This window comes from Salmo salar, chromosome ssa19, assembly GCF_905237065.1.
Source record: "Salmo salar chromosome ssa19, Ssal_v3.1, whole genome shotgun sequence".
In the NCBI taxonomy this organism is placed as follows: Eukaryota; Metazoa; Chordata; class Actinopteri; order Salmoniformes; family Salmonidae; genus Salmo; species Salmo salar.
The window spans coordinates 19,531,539-19,548,026 of NC_059460.1; the positions used below are offsets into that span (position 1 = coordinate 19,531,539).

The 16,488-nt window shown below is 47.4% G+C and overlaps 1 protein-coding gene across 1 annotated transcript in view; it reads right to left on the reverse strand.

Moving 5' to 3' along the window:
• LOC106578557 (zinc finger E-box-binding homeobox 1) overlaps positions 1–16,488 on the reverse strand; it is a 63,362-nt gene that overhangs the window by 23,946 nt on the left and 22,928 nt on the right. The window contains exon 2 of the mRNA XM_014157535.2: positions 1,690–1,845. Within this exon, the coding sequence (XP_014013010.2) occupies positions 1,690–1,845 (156 nt within the window). The remainder of the gene's footprint in view (positions 1–1,689; positions 1,846–16,488) is intronic.

The following is a 16,488-nucleotide window of genomic DNA, read 5'->3' on the forward strand; positions in this document are numbered from 1 at the left end:
TTGTTATGGCAAGCCTAAATACGTCCAGGAGTAAAAATGTGCTTAACAAGTCACATAATAAGTTGCATGGACTCCCTCGGTGTGCAATAATAGGGTTTAACATGATTTTTGGATGACTACCTTCTCTCTGTACTCCACACATACAACACAGATTCAACCACAACGACAAGGGAGGTTTTCCAATGCCTCACAAAGAAGGGCACCTATTGGTAGATGGGTACAAAAAAAAGCAGACATTGAATATGGTGAAGTTATTAAAATCTATTGGCGAACCCGTGTGTCAATCTAAGTAACATTATTTTAAAAATCCCCATCAACATCCGTCCGTTTCTTTACATGGGCTGCGTCTCAATCCACCACATCTGCCTATGTCGGCCTTCCACGTCTGCGGTGGAATTGATATACAATTGATATACAGTATTTTACTGTAATTACAAGGGATTGGTGCAAGCAGGTTGGCTGCTTGATAAAGTGTTTACACATTACAGCATATTAATTCATATTTGTGTCTTATATCACTTGCACTTATAGAGGCCTTAAAAAAGGCTTCCAAACGGGCAGTGACTACAGGACAAAACAGACCAAAAGGACATGGCAAAATGTTCAAACATTTAAAGGTGCAATATGCAGAAATCGCTCTTCCATTTCTTAGATGCTAAAATTGTGATAGTTTGCCTAAATGTGTAGAAAATCATTGTACCATCTAAACGCCTTGAAGCATTTCACTACACTTGCAATAACATCTGCTGACCATGTGTATGTGACCAATAAAATTTGATTTGAAATATCTTTTCAATAAGCAAAAATATTGTCTTTTCAGCTATTTGAAGAATGTGTACAAAACTGAAAGTAAAAGACGCAAGAACGAAACTTAAGAACGGGAAGCATAAAAGTAGCGCACATAGAACAGATCTACCGCTTCTTAGACTTGCTTTCAATGAGAATGACAGATCTATAACTCACATTTCTATGTTAATTTGGTCAGGTCACCCAAAAACTTACATATTGCAGGTTTAAGACTTGCTGCCACTGTAATCTGTCCCCTATACTTTTTAAACTGATGGAACACTAGGAGTTAAAATGGTACAGCATTCTCACTAACAGGTGCAAGAAATATAGCCTCTTACAAGGCACACCTCAAAATACGTTAACGAGCCAGAAACAACAATACCATGTACACACTAGTGCTCAAAAGGTTTTTGGCTCTCCAAAGATACGGTACGGCACTGTTTTCAGTTAACATAAACTATTCCAAGGCTGGTGTGGAATTACAGTACCATTCGAAATACAGCAATTTTCCCACAATGCACCATCATTTACAGTACGCTGCAGTTAAATGTTTCAGAGTTTTTTTTACTGTTGATAATTCGTAAAATTACAGTTTTCTGTGACAGTGCATTCTTAACTGACACCATCTTTACTGAGTTCAGTGCAAGGAAGAATAAGTATTCATAGATTTGTATTAGAACAGCAGACAGTCACCAAATGTTGCACACAGAGAAACAGACATGGAGAAGGAGACAGAGAGACAGAGAGAGAGATCTTTGTGTGTGTGTGTGTGTGTGTGTGTGTGTGTGTGTGTGTGTGTGTGTGTGTGTGTGTGTGTGTGTGTGTGTGTGTGTGTGTGTGTGTGTGTGTGTGTGTGTGTGTGTGTGTGTGCTTGTGTGTGAGCGACCAGCATCAACTAACCTTCATCTGAGCGGTCTCCGATGTGATCTTCACTGGGCACATTACTGTCACAGTCTGCCCCGTCTGCCAGACTTCCGTCTTCCTCCACGATGTGCAGCTTGTCCTCATCATCTGAGTCTGAGCCAGGGGTCTTCACCACATTACTGTAGATGGTTACTGCAGAGAGAGAGAGGGGTTGGTCATTTCACTGCCTATCAACGATTACCATGATAGAAGTGTCACGTCTGCTGTATGCTAAGGGATGTGCTAGCCTAGCCTAGCATGCTGACATTATACAGCAGGAGAACATGTACTGTTTATGAATGTGATATGTATGGGTTGTAAATGTGTAATGAAGTCCTTGTTCAGACCCATAAGAGGGATGTAAAGTAAAGGGGAACATTCATACACTGGGCCTCATGTGCTTCCTGCTAGCCAATAGCCTATAGATGACATAACCTATTCCAAGGCTGCCTCCATAGTAAACCTTGAACTCTCCCCTCCCCCATCCATGTGTACATCTTTACCTCTCCATCATTACTGTCAGAGAGAGGTGTGTGTGTGTGTGTGTGTGTGTGTGTGTGTGTGTGTGTGTGTGTGTGTGTGTGTGTGTGTGTGTGTGTGTGTGTGTGTGTGTGTGTGTGTGTGTGTGTGTGTGTGTGTGTGTGTGTGTGTGTGTGTGTGTGTGACTCTCTACTGCTACAGGGTTGGAGCGCTAGGAGAGCCTCAGCCTACAGAGGTGATGATTAAATAATGCTGCCACTCGGCAGCAGATGTGTGTGTGCTTGCATGTGTATTTGCATCTGTGTACTATTGAGCTTGGGACATGGGACTAATCACACTTCATATGGCCTCTCATCATTTTAACCTGTCTCTCGCTCTCTCTCTCTATTCCACCTGTGGTGACTGTCTCTCTCTCTCGCTCCCCTTCTCCATCTCTTTGTTCCCCAGCTCACAGCACTGTGCCTCTCTCAAGACAAATCAATTCCCCACTGAGAGGCGCCCAGTCAGCAATGGGCTCAAGCTGCAGAGCTGAAACGCAGATCACACATCACACACACTGCACAAAACCACACACTACCTCCCCAGACCACACTCTCTGTCCGTATCTCTCTCTGTCCCTATCTCTCTCTGTCCGTATCTCTCTCTTTCCGTATCTCTCTCTTTCCGTCCGTATCTCTCTCGTCTGTATCTCTCTCTTTCCGTCCATATCTCTCTCTGTCCGTATCTCTGTCCGTCCATCTGTATCTCTGCCCCCCCCCCTTTGTGAGACGCGGCAACCTGTGGCTGGGGAATCGTCTTCTGTTAGAATCTACAAGAATAGTTCTGCAGAGCTGACTGAGAATCACGGGTAGGTCAGGTTTCTGCATAGAGTACACCTGGTTGATATTCATGGAGACTCCCCATAGGGACACACACAGCTCAGGAAGAGAGGGGGGGCTGTTATATGGACCAGGGTCAACACGGCTCTGCATCTGCAGAATTCCACAGCTAGTGAAAGAGAAGGTGGATTACCTAGTCAGTTGTAAAACGGAATGCATTCAACCCAACCGAATCAGAGAGGTGCCTGGGGAGCAGTTGTTGTTGCGGATTAACTCCCTTGCTCAAGGGCAGAACGTCAGATTTTTCCACCTTGCCGGCTCGGGGATTCGAACCAGCGACCTTTCGGTTACTGGCCAAATGCTCTCTCTACCTATCATCTCTCTCTTCTAATTCTCTCTCTCCCTCCCCCATCTCTCTCTCTCTCCCTCCCCATCTCTCTCTCTCCCACCCCCAACTCTCTCTCTCTCTCTCTCCCTCCCCATCTCTCTCTCTCTCTCCCTCCCTCCTTCCCCCATCTCTCTCTCCCCCTTCCTCCCTCTCTCCCTCTCCCCATCCTGTCAGGCTTAGTCAGGTGATGTATAGACCCTCTGGCTGGAGTAGCAGAAGCGCTGAGTGACTCTTCAATCTCAAACAAAAGGCACTCATTTAAAGCCCCAAGAGGCTGTTTAGGGCCATAGTCACGGAGGTACAGGTGCTAAAGTCAGCAGTAAAAACACAGGAGCAGCACTGAGAACGGATCGAGTTTTCTCAGACAAATGACAGACCGAAAGTCAACACAAAACAAAGTAGTTTGATGTTGCTGGTAGTGAGAAAAAAGAGAAATCCCCACTAGACACAACAGCCATGTTTGTTCGTTTCACCTCAAAACTGACAGAGTAAAAAGATGGAACATATAGTTATATGGGGATAGGCAGACACTGACCATTAGCTAAACAGGAAGTGAATTCCTCTGAGCCAAATGGTCAGTGTTACTAGCCTAGAGCATTTTTCTAACAGCAGTAGGTAGGTAACACCTAGGGAAAACAAATAGACAGCAGAAGTCCCTCTCCCTCCTCTCCGCTCTGCGGACGCCTGATCTGCTGAATGTTTAGACAGTTGTGTTCATTAGCACTAGCATGCTAACGGACAACATGACCCATCGGAGGCTCTACCACTTTTAAACTTAATACCACAAAGAAAAGTATTTTTACAGTCACCTTTGCTCTGTATCTTCCAAATACAGAACCAGCTGGAAATTTGTTCCACAGAGACTTGGCTAACTTTAGGTTAAGTTAGGTTAAATTCAGTTGACCTAAAGCCCAATGCATAAAACTGTGTTTCTCACAAAGTATTTAGTGCAGGAGGTGAAGAGACCTAACAAGTTGGTGTCGGTAAAGCTCTGACTGACTAGAACTACACTCACCAACCATTACACAACGCCTTTACAACGTTCACGCGCCTTTCTGCTGTACTGACCAGCAGTCAGGTATCAGACCAACATTTTTTAATTGCGTGTCCCTTGTGGTAACCTATTCTCTATATAGTGCACTTATTTTGACCAGAGCCCTATAGTAGTCCACTATAACGTAATAGGGCGCCATTTGGACGCATCCAAAAAACTCGGATAAAGCCTTTCTTCCCAGAATCCCTAGGAAGTGCCTATTTAAAGCACGCCGATGCCAGCCCTGCCCAGCCTATGCCCCATAACTACTGTATCATACCCACTGGTACTCAGAAACCCCGTTGTGACACCTGCCAAGGTGAACCAATAAAAGCCTGTAAAAAACGGGGGTGGGCAATCCTTTGGGGATCACCTCACCCTGCTCTAACTGACGCCCTCCCAAGCCCCTGCAACCCCATCGTAGAAGGATCACTTCAACAGACTTACATATTCTGATCCGATGTTATGTCACAGGTTTATTTTCTTAGCTCTATGGTGGACGGTCAGTCGGCCTACCCACCTAGGTCAGTCTGTAGAGAGGACTTCAGGAAGGAACAGTCTGGGGATAAACCAGTTGGGATTTCAAACAATACACGCATCAATACATACTCCAATACAGTAGTGGAGTTGATTCCTATTGGAAAATACTGTGTAAGAAAAGTATTTGGATGAGTGCAGAAACCTGCAGCTCTACACATACTGTACTTTGGTGTCTGAACTATGCCTGGAATGTCAAACCTCCACAGTGTTTGGGCCTTAAAGAGACAGATCTGAGGGTGTGTGCGTGTCTCTCTCTCTATACTAATCCTCTGCATTCATCCTGAACACTAAGCCGAGTTACGTTCAGAGCCCTTTGTTACAGCATTGCGTGTGCGTGTGTGTGCATGTGTATGTGAATGTGTATGTGTATGTATGTGTATGTGTATGTGTGTGTGTGTGTGTGTGTATGTGTATGTGTATGTGTGTGTGCGTGCGTGCGTGCGTGTGTGTGTGACGCTGAGCAGTGTTAAGTGTGTGATTGGAGAGGTTACATCCTGCTGTAGACGTGATTGTGCACCTCTAAATTTAACCTGCTAGGATACACAGTCCTCTGCTGAGGTACTCTACACACACACACACACACACACACACACACACACACACACACACACACACACACACACACACACACACACGCACGCGCGCACACACACAAAATTATTAGGTACAATTTATCTCACACAGGCCACGCAGCTCCGCAGCCAGGCAGCCAACGAATGGTGAAAATACCACGGTCATCCCCCTCTAAAGAATAGACCAGCGCCGTCGCAGAGTCTGCTGCGGCGTGAGCTACTTTGCTTTCCTCACGGAACCCACAACAACAAAAAATTTAACCAAATGAAAACAAAGCCATGCCATTCAAAATCTCAAGTATGCAGACTCAAGGTGAGACACCCTGTACTTGACTGAGGCAACGCTCCTGTTATTTAGAACAATAGCACACACTCCCCCTAAAGCCCAGCCAGGAAGGTCATCTACACAGTGTGGGTCACAAAACAAAATCTAGCTTTTAAACGCACCCTCTCACTTCACTTGGTAAAAATAAATTCACCACCACGAGCCTCGATTTCAGGCTTTCTCACGTTCACTACAAGAGCCGAGGGAGACTAAAACAAATGAAAATGCTTAGCTTGGTTCCATTCATGGATAATATGGGCATCCATGATCCCTCGATCAGCTTCTACCTTCTTATAGCCATGACCCAGTGCACAGCTTCCTACCAGCTGTAGAGGGCACTAGGCTCTCAGGGTACTACTTCCCAGCCTGACACTCACCCATTCACCCACTTCCACCACAAGTAGGCTCTCCCAGCCATATCAGAGCCCCAGACTCAGTGGAGATAGCCTGAGTGTAGTCATATCCTGCATCAGGTCTCTTTCCATGACTACCCAACACAACACAGAAAGAATCATACAAGTCTGAATCACTATTCTAAGTTTAATATTAGCCCTAAAAAGAATAACCGCCACGTTGCCATAATTGTAACACGGACACCAAGGGGGCTTAAATCAAGGAGTTAATCATTCAAATCTAAGAACTGCCGAGGGAGAGAGGGCCCTTCATATTCATCACGTGAGAAGTGAGGAGACAAAGGCTCTTGTCATCTTAATGGCGCTAATCAGGTTTAGCATAGAAGCTAATTAGTCTCTCCGCAGGTCACATCCTCTTCCCACAGTATCTCTTCAGGTAGAGTCGTGATGGGCGCTACAGCTATGCCACAGATGCTAATGGGTGTAATTGTTCTGTAGAGCCATGTGACCGAGGAGGAGATCGGCTTCACAATAACTCCAGGAAATGAATGACTTCTCACAATACCACAGAGGTAGTAGCTAACAAAACCAAGGCCTTTCACAATAGACAAGTCCCTGTTGTATCGGTGAAGAGAACAAAGACATGACATTACAGAACATGACAAAACGATTCGATGAAGTGTTTACGGTTAAATACATGAAATCACTGAAGAACACATGGCCTAACTCTCACAACATTAAGATGAGCCACAGGCGCACAGACGCAGTCTCTGTTCTCAGCTAGTAACGTCTGTGACTGGCTCACCAGAACTCTTCTAAATAAGGCCAGGTGAACTGGTGTTAGCGAGGTTAGCTGGGCTAGCCCACAGCTCAGAGCTCAGACACGTTCCTCAGTAATGCCCCTGTCTGCCAAGACCTTTACACTCACACACATACTGCCTGTTTACAGTAGAGGTGAGACAGCCCTAGCCACCGCAATAACAGCTTACCTTAATAAGCTGCTCATACAGATGTTGGGTTTTGATTTGATCACCCTGTTGCAGGAAAACTTTCCTGCAATACAGGACATTTTAAACTTGTAGTGTATTTCAGGTTTAAAATGCTTCTTAAGTCTGAAATTTGACTTGATTTTCCCTTCAGAAAAAGGTATCAACCCCTACAAAAATGTCTATTCATTATAATCCACATAATAATTCCCATTTCATATTGTTGCAGGATTATTTTCCTGCTGTAGCAAACTGGCTCAAATTAATATCCTACATCTGTACTTTCTAAAGGAGTGGAATGAACTGTGTGGGTGGGTGGTGGACGAGCTCTGTGTGTGCGTAGGAGCATGTGTGTGTGTGTGTGTGTACGTGTGTTTTTCTAGGACAATGCTGGACAAATGGGCCTGTCTGACCGACTTTGTATAGCGCTTACGGTAAGTGCTAGAGTTGAAGTGTGAGTGTGTGTGCTGTACATCATGCTACGCGTGCGGGAGAACGTGTGTGTATGGCAGTACATTACGGTACGCGAGCAGGGGGAATGTGTGTGTATGGCAGTACATTACGGTACGCGGGCAGGGGGAATGTGTGTGTATGGCAGTACATTACGGTACGCGGGCAGGGGGCATGTGTGTGTATGGCAGTACATTTCGGTACGCGGGCAGGGGGAATGTGTGTGTATGGCAGTCAATTACGGTACGCGGGCAGGGGGAATGTGTGTGTATGGCAGTACATTACGGTACGCGGGCAGGGGGAATGTGTGTGTATGGCAGTACATTATGGTACGCGGGCTGGGGGAATGTGTGTGTATGGCAGTACATTACGGTATGCGGGCAGGGGGAATGTGTGTGTATGGCAGTACATTACGGTACGCGGGCAGGGGGAATGTGTGTGTATGGCAGTACATTACGGTACGCGGGCAGGGGGAATGTGTGTGTATGGCAGTACATTACGGTACGCGGGCAGGGGGAATGTGTGTGTATGGCAGTACATTACGGTACGCGGGCAGGGGGAATGTGTGTGTATGGCAGTATATTACGGTACGCGGGCAGGGGGAATGTGTGTGTATGGCAGTACATTACGGTACGCGAGCAGGGGGAATGTGTGTGTATGGCAGTACATTACGGTACGCGGGCAGGGGGAATGTGTGTGTATGGCAGTACATTTCGGTACACGGGCAGGGGGAATGTGTGTGTATGGGAGTACATTACGGTACGCGGGCAGGGGGAATGTGTGTGTATGGCAGTACATTACGGTACGCGGGCAGGGGGAATGTCGGTATTCCGTGGCCTACACAAAACTGATAAATGGCACGCCTGCCATGTAAAGATCCCTCCACCTCTATCAGCAGTAGATGCGGCACGCTGAGTCACATGACCTCACCATGTTAGTAACAGCAGGGACAAGCTGCAAGGAAGTGGGCAGTCATACACGTACACCTATAGGCCAACCCTGTCACTAAGCCCAGCACTTTACACCTGAATATGAAAATTCCCCGCAAACAACCACCCCACACACACAAGCTCAGCTCCTACGCAGGTCCATACTGAGGTCTGATGTTATCGTTCCATTGATTAATGTTGTACTGGCTGGAGACTGTCCTGTCTTTTATAGCCTGTCTATACGAAGCCAAGGTGTGATGGTTCTAGCAGAGCCGTGAGATGCAGAGGAGAGAAGAAACATCTGGTGGTGTAGCCTGGGAGAGGTAATGTACCTGCTGACCCGCTCCAGCAACCTCTCGTCTGGTCTGCCTGCTCTGTTTCTCTCACCAAGTCTCTCTAGAATTCTCCTTTCTACCTTTCAAAACCTCTCCAGCGAATTTGGTTTAGTCAGTCAGTGGGAGAGAAACCTGATGGCTCCACTTACTAAAAACAACACCGGCAACACAGCAATCCAAATATTGTGATAGCGCACCTGGATAAACAACTCTTCCTCTCCTGGGGGATAGGTTTAATTGCAACACCTCTAGAGGGAGGGGTTTCACTGTAACACCTCCACAGCTCCACAGACACTGACAGAGCAGTTAAAGACACTGGTAGTTACTGCACTACTTCAAACCACTCCACCTTAAGGAGGCAACAGAAGATGTTGTCCAGTGGTTGTCTCCACTCCGAGATCTCACAGAGAGAGACAGACAGGGGCAGTGAGTGCACAGCGCGATGCTCTTTTTCCTTTGGACACCCCCCCCCCCCCCCGAGAGGACAGAGGAGTCTGAAGTTATAATTAGAGCAGCTTCCTGGGGCTTTTCAGGCCCCTAGTGATGGGTCGTTGGTTGTCTGAACACACATGCATGGGGCGTTATCATCAAGTAGCATCAGATCAGCTGTTTCAACTGACGCTCTGCTCTCACCCCTTTGAATAGCTATAGAGTTTGCTCCATAGTCCGTCCATACACTGTTCCTGTCCCCTGATAGACGGGTTCGTCGTTTAGAATCAAAACCCGACGCGTGTGCAACTATGGAGCAAAACAGACCGCGTTGGCTTAGATTGTTGACAGTGTATAAACTATATTTCGTCTCCAATGTTTATTGAAAACATAAAATAACATAAGTACTCGTTGTGCAAATGTGTTTGTCTCTCAAATACATTGTTGCAGTTGTTGGTTAGCTAGCTAGCAATTTTTGTTGTTGTTGCCATATTAGCATTGAAATGAAATCAGTCGAAACACCTCAAAATAAGACATGGTATGAAGAACAAGAGAAAACTAGCTGAAACGAGCCACTTACGATTCCCCACATGGCAGTTTCTTGCCGTTGTTGCTAGCTACACAGTCTTCTGCCCCATTGAAGCATACACATCGTTTTCGTGACATCGTCAGCTAACCCATCTATACATGGCTCAAGCGTGAAGCTAGGCCAGGCTAGCACTCAGCTGTTGCATTCTATGAGCAGGTGTCTGAACATTCCAAGCCCAACGATCCTTGTTGGTGGACTCTGCAGGAGGTAGACTAGAGTAAGGCAGTGGGTGCGGGGGGAAAGGCCTTTGGACGTCAGGTGAGAAGTATGTAGGGCAGGTGGTGTGATGCCACCGTTCCACAGCAGCAAACACTACATGTACACTACACAAATACAAACCCACATCCCTATTGTCATCAGTATTGTCCTTTACCTCCACAACACCCTGTCAAGCCAATTCCCTCCTGCTAATGGAACACAACAGGTTCACAGTTGATTTGGGAAGAGCAGGCAGTACAGTACTAGACTACTGGGCTCTGTGCAGTCCAAGCAATAACAGTCAGCAGAGCAGTCACACACTTCACCGACCTGCCAGATCTAGGAAAATCCTGTTAAAAGGCATGGACACACACATGCAGATTCCACACACACACGCACGCACACACACACACATACACACCTCTGTCGTTTTCTTAATAAAGTGACATCTGAAATCACTTCCATATCACAGAGCCGAGCTCTCCTGCCCCTGTGTTTATCCCCATCTCCCCCTGGGGCGCTGGCTACAGATGGAGGGTAAAGAGGAGACAGAGAGATAAAACAAAAACGATGAGGGAAGATGCGGGGGGGCTATGTGACAGGAGGCGTGAGGAAGGGGTGGAGGGGAGGAGGGGAGAATCCACCAAGAAACTGCTAATGACTTAAAAAGACAAAGCTGGCCTGTCAGATACAATGCTCATCTGAGCCTGGAGGGAGGCAGTGTCACAAACAGTCAGAGCCTGTGACTCCCTGCTCTGCCAAGCAGAGGGAGGGAGAGAGAGAGAGAGAGGGAGAGAGAGAGGGAGAGAGGGAGAGTAAGAACAGAAAAAGAAAGTAGAATAAAAACGAAATAGAATAAATAGTCTGCCAGAGTGAAAGAGAGAGATGGTCTGAGAGACGACGACCAGAGAGGGAGGTAGAGAACGATAGACAGACTGGGAGACAAGAGAGGAGAGACAGAGCACCAGTGCCAGGGTGGCTGTAGTGATGGTGGCAGTCCATGTAACCCTGTCTCTGTCCATCTCTTCTCTGTGGTTCCCTGGTCCCCCAGTTAAAGGTCAGATGTTGATGCGGTGGCAGGGCTGTAGTCAGGCGGCATGACAGATGCCTCGCTGAGCAGAGCTCCAGGGGCAGGTCACAACCACAACACACAGGCCGCTAAAACACACACACCCGTGCACACACACTCACCCACACACACACATACTGACACAGGAGGAAATGCTGAAATAACTAAGCAGAAGTGACTTTGTTTGTCTGCTAAATTGTATTTTTACAACCCTTGCAACCTGCACGTTAGAATGACCAGATCAGCACACCTATGACACCTTGACGACCAGGATTCATGTGGACATCCTAGGTTAACTAATTCTGACACCAACACAAACTGCATAGACACAACTTTTTTATTTATGTCTGAGAAATCTCCCCTTTCTCTTGGTTCTAGAATGTCAGCTGAGGACCATCTGATGACCTCACTTCCTAGTTACACACCCCGCCCCCTCCCTTCACAACGCTTCAAGCTGTCCTGCTGTTCTCCTGTCAAGTGACATTAGCCACTTGTTATTGGGCAGAGCTGTAAGAAAGGGTCATAAACTTTCATCAACAAAGGGCCCTTCTGTCACCCCTACCATACCCCCCACAGACCCCCACAGACCCCCACACCTCCCTACCACTCTGCCCCAGGCCAAGTGCCCCCTCACTGGCCTATCAAGCTGGGTTAAGCCCCTCCAGCCCCAAACAGCACCAGCCTACCCTATCCTTCAACCCTACCCCTATACCCATATACCCCTGCCCCGATCACTAGAGCGGTCAACCAGCAAAGCTCATACCATTACACCTAAATGACCAGGACAACCATCACTTAAACCCTCCGTCGGCTGGCTGGGGAAATCTGTCTTGTTAAAAGAGGCGTGGGAGAGAAAGTGATGACGGGGTTGACTTTACAAAGCCTTTCCCTGACGACGTCTTGTGTGCTGTGTGTGTTTGTGACTGAAGACACTCTGTACTCAGTGGGTGTCTATAGGTGATGCAAAACCCCCATGATTTCTCAACATTAGAATGACAAACCAAGAAAAACAAAATGACCCCACAATGAAACAACACTGTCTTCTAAGTGCCCTTTCCCTCTTTCCCTGGACTGGTGCTGATGTGAACAACCCAGTCAAATGGCTGACCGAGCAGGTAAGCTCTGTCGTCAGGTATTGACATACTGACAACCGCCTTTTGTCCATTGCACCCCATAAGTGCTGCACTACACACTGGAGATGGAGGTGTGTGTGTGTCTGTGCCTGTGTGTGTGTCTGTGTCTGTGTGTGTCTGTCTGTCTGTGTGTGTGTGTTTCTGTGTGTGTGTGTGTGTGTGTGTGTGTGTGTGTGTGTGTGTGTGTGTGTGTGTGTGTGTGTGTGTGTGTGTGTGTGTGTGTGTTTCTGTGTGTGTTTGTTTCTGTGTGTGTTTGTTTCTGTGTGTGTGTGTGTGTGTGTGTGTGTGTGTGTGTGTGTGTGTGTGTGTGTGTGTGTGTGTGTGTGTGTGTGTGTGTGTGTGTGTGTGTGTGTGTGTGTGTGTGTGTGTGTGTGTGTGTGTGTGTGTGCAGGGGGTGGGGGGCTTTAGCACTGGCAGAGAAACCATTCGTTTTCTGTGGCAGAAATCGAAGAGAGCATCGACACTCTCTGGGGGCAGTCGATAGGCACAGATCTCTCATTCCCTCCTCCCTGCCTGCCTCCCTGCCAGCCTCTGACCCAGCCATTAATGAGTCCAACCATTAATGAGTGCCTTGCTCTACTCTATGCAGGCCTCACCTATCTGACAGAACCTGACAGAAACATCGAGAAGTCAAGGATATGAGCTATCAATACTGATCTAGCCTAAAACCAAATTCAGTTCTGATTACATTTCTCCATGTCACCTGTCCTCTATCAGGAGGTCAGTACGGTGGCTGCCGATGAACACACAGAGCACTGAATGTGTGAAGTGAACGTCCCTGGCCTAGGGGAACTCCATGAGGCAACGTGACCGTAAACAGTGGCCTTCCTTTCCAGGATATAAAGAGTGTTCTACGCAAAGTGAAAGACAAGCATCTAGACCGGTCACGCCAATGTGAGGCTGACTAGTAGTGATGGTAGTCTGTGGATGTGAGTCTGTGGATGGTAGTCTGTGGATGTGAGTCTGTGGATGGTAGTCTGTGGATGTGTAGGTTTTGCTGCAGCTGCGTGAGGTGCGAGTGTGACACTCGTGTAAATCTGCGGGGTGTGTGTGTGTGTGTGTGTGTGTGTGTGTGTGTGTGTGTGTGTGTGTGTGTGTGTGTGTGTGTGTGTGTGTGTGTGTGCATTTTGTCAGCCAGATCAGCGATCACACTCGTGCTTTTAATAAACCCAGTATGCGAGGTGTGCTGAAAGACCCTGGTGGAGTGATTAATGGTAGGTCTAGCACTGATCCTCCTTACCGTAAACACACACACACACACACACACACACACACACACACACACACACACACACACACACACACACACACACACACACACACACACACACACAGAAAGAGGAGAAGGAGGAGAGGGGGAGGGGAGGTATACATTGACACTTTGCTAACATTATTCATCCCTCTGCTCATCCATGCAAGCAAAGGCCCCTGTCCTGTCCTCCATATTGATGAGCTGTGTCTGGGAATTAGTCATTTTATTGACATGGAGACGCAGCCTGAAAACACACTGAGAGAGGGACAAAGACAAAGCCTTGGGAGCGGCTAGACAGACATGAGGAGATGTGAGTGTGTTTTGGTGTGAGGAACCACCTCTTGGCTCCTCATTCCGCCCTGTCCACAGATTTATTTTGGGGAGTAAAGACTGGCACCGAGGATAATAGGAAACCCAACACACTATAAGACAATGTGACCTGCGAGAAAACAAAAGCGAAAGACGTAAGAGACACGCCGGACGGGTGGGAGAAGGAGAAGTGTAATCAGAACCTCCAGCTGCTTCCTCTCAGGTGCTCACAGGGACGTAAATAGAGAAAGAGAGAAAGAGGGAGGGAGAGAGAGGAGGTGGGGAGCGAGAGAAGAGGGCAAAATGAAGACAACAACGAGTGTCACATAAAGAAACTGATAAATTACAGATAGATAGCCTCTGAGAGAACCAATTGAAGTGGGGATCAGGGAATTCGGCTGACATCTAGTCAACACGTAATTGGTAAAAAATAAAAAATAAACAGTAGGCCAGCCTATCATATAAACATAACCAAATTCTCCCCAGTCTGCCTAGCACTCACACGTTACCCTTCAGGCTGTAGTGTGAGAGGCTGTAGAGGCAGTGGATTCCAACACAGGACTGGGACAGGAAGTGGTCATAGCAGGAGGATGTTTGGAGAGCTGATGCTACACTTCCACAACCTGAGGGTTAGGATGCCGTAGTGTCGCCATCTCTAGCCCACGGCTGTGTCCCAAATGGCTCCCTATTCTCTTCATAGTGCACTACTTTTGACCAGGGCCCATAAGAAATAGGGAATAGGGTGCCATTTGGGACATACTGTAGCCTATGTCTCTATGGCCAGCTCAGCTACGGAGGGCAGTGACTACTCAACCAGCTATGTCTGGAAGTGGGTGTCCGGTTGGACTCACACTCAGCAGCTGACACGGACAGACGGACAGACGGACAGACGGACCGACGGACGACAGCGACTCACCGAGTTGTGCAACCGGTAAGCAAGAGGGCGTCGACTGATTCATCGAGCTGGCTTTTTTCAAACCAGATCTGTCTGCTGTGTATGAACCAGAACCCTTTTCATCTAGCACTGTAAAGGGAACTGGTGTTGGTCAATGTGAACCATGTCCTGTATGTCAACAAGAAGTGCGGACGGTGGAGCGTGTCTAGGCTAAGTCGATCCACTAACATGGTTGACTCAAGCAAGCGTTCCTTCACTTAGTCCGAAGGCTAGCTAACGAGCTGAAGTGGTCCGTGTTATTGAAATGGGGCCTTGACGTAACATTCCTGTGTTAAACACAAACAGTAGGTGTGTAAGGTCAGGGTAAAGTACCACTGACACACACATTGTACTACACACACACACACACACACACACACACACACACACACACACACACACACACACACACACACACACACACACACACACACACACACACACACACACACACACACACACACACACACCCACCGCCCACCCACACACACACCAACTAGTCACAGAGAGTGAGTGATGCTGGAATAAATCCCTTCCACATGGGAGGGCAGTCTGGTCCACTAGCGGTGCGTCACAGTAACTAATCCATGGCAGCCGTCCATTATTTTCACAGAAAAACAGTGGCGCCCGTGAGCCATGTCGCCAGCCACAGCTAGTCAGCCACCCCTGTTCCGCTCGCTCCATTTTCAGTCTGTACAGCACTTTTACTACCAAACCACATCCACATTATCCAGCAGTCACCAGACCCTGAGCTCACTGCTACGCTAGTCGATATAACCCTGGCTACCACACAGTACTGTATACACATCCTGTTATATTATAGAACATCTCTGCTCTGTATATCACTACCCTATACTGTCCCTTTACAGGGCCCTGAGTTCACAGCTGTGTCATACACTACAGCATGCGGAGGACACTAAATCTTTCCATGAAATAGACTGACCAGGTGAAAGCTATGATCCCTTATTGATGTCTCCTGTTAAATCCACTTCAAATCAGTGTCGATGAAGGGGAGGAGACAGGTTAAAGAATGATTTTTAAGCCAACCGAGACATGGATTGTGTATGTGTGCCATTCTGTGTCAAGAACTGCAATGCTGCTGTTTTTCACTCTTAACAGTTTCCTGTGTGTGTCAAGAATGTTCCACCACCAGAAGGACACCCAGCCAACCTGACACAACTGTGGGAAGCATTGGAGTCAACATGGGCCAGCATCCTTGTGGATCGCTTTCGGCACCTGGTGGTCCATGCCCCGACGAATGGAGGCTGTTCTGAGGGCAAAAGGTGGGTTCAACTCAATATTAAGAAGGTGTTTCTAATGTCTGGTATACTCAGTGTAAGCTATAGCTATAGAGCCTATCATCACAATGGTGAATGGTGTTTCGTAAACTACAGTTTGTGGACATGCCTCTAAATGCAAGAGTGCAGCCCCTATCCCTGCCCAGGGCTACTGCCTAGCTAGCTGTATAGCACAGTCCCAGTAAATGCAGGCGTCAGCAGATCCCAGGCCTGTATTTTTATGGTGATGGAGGCTTGGTTTTATGAATTGTTGGGATCAAACCTGTAACTGTAACACTTCTAGCTGCACTGGTTTTTATTATAGACACTATCAGCAATGTGGTGTGTGTGTGTGTGTGTGTGTGTGTGTGTGTGTGTGTGTGTGTGTGTGTGTGTG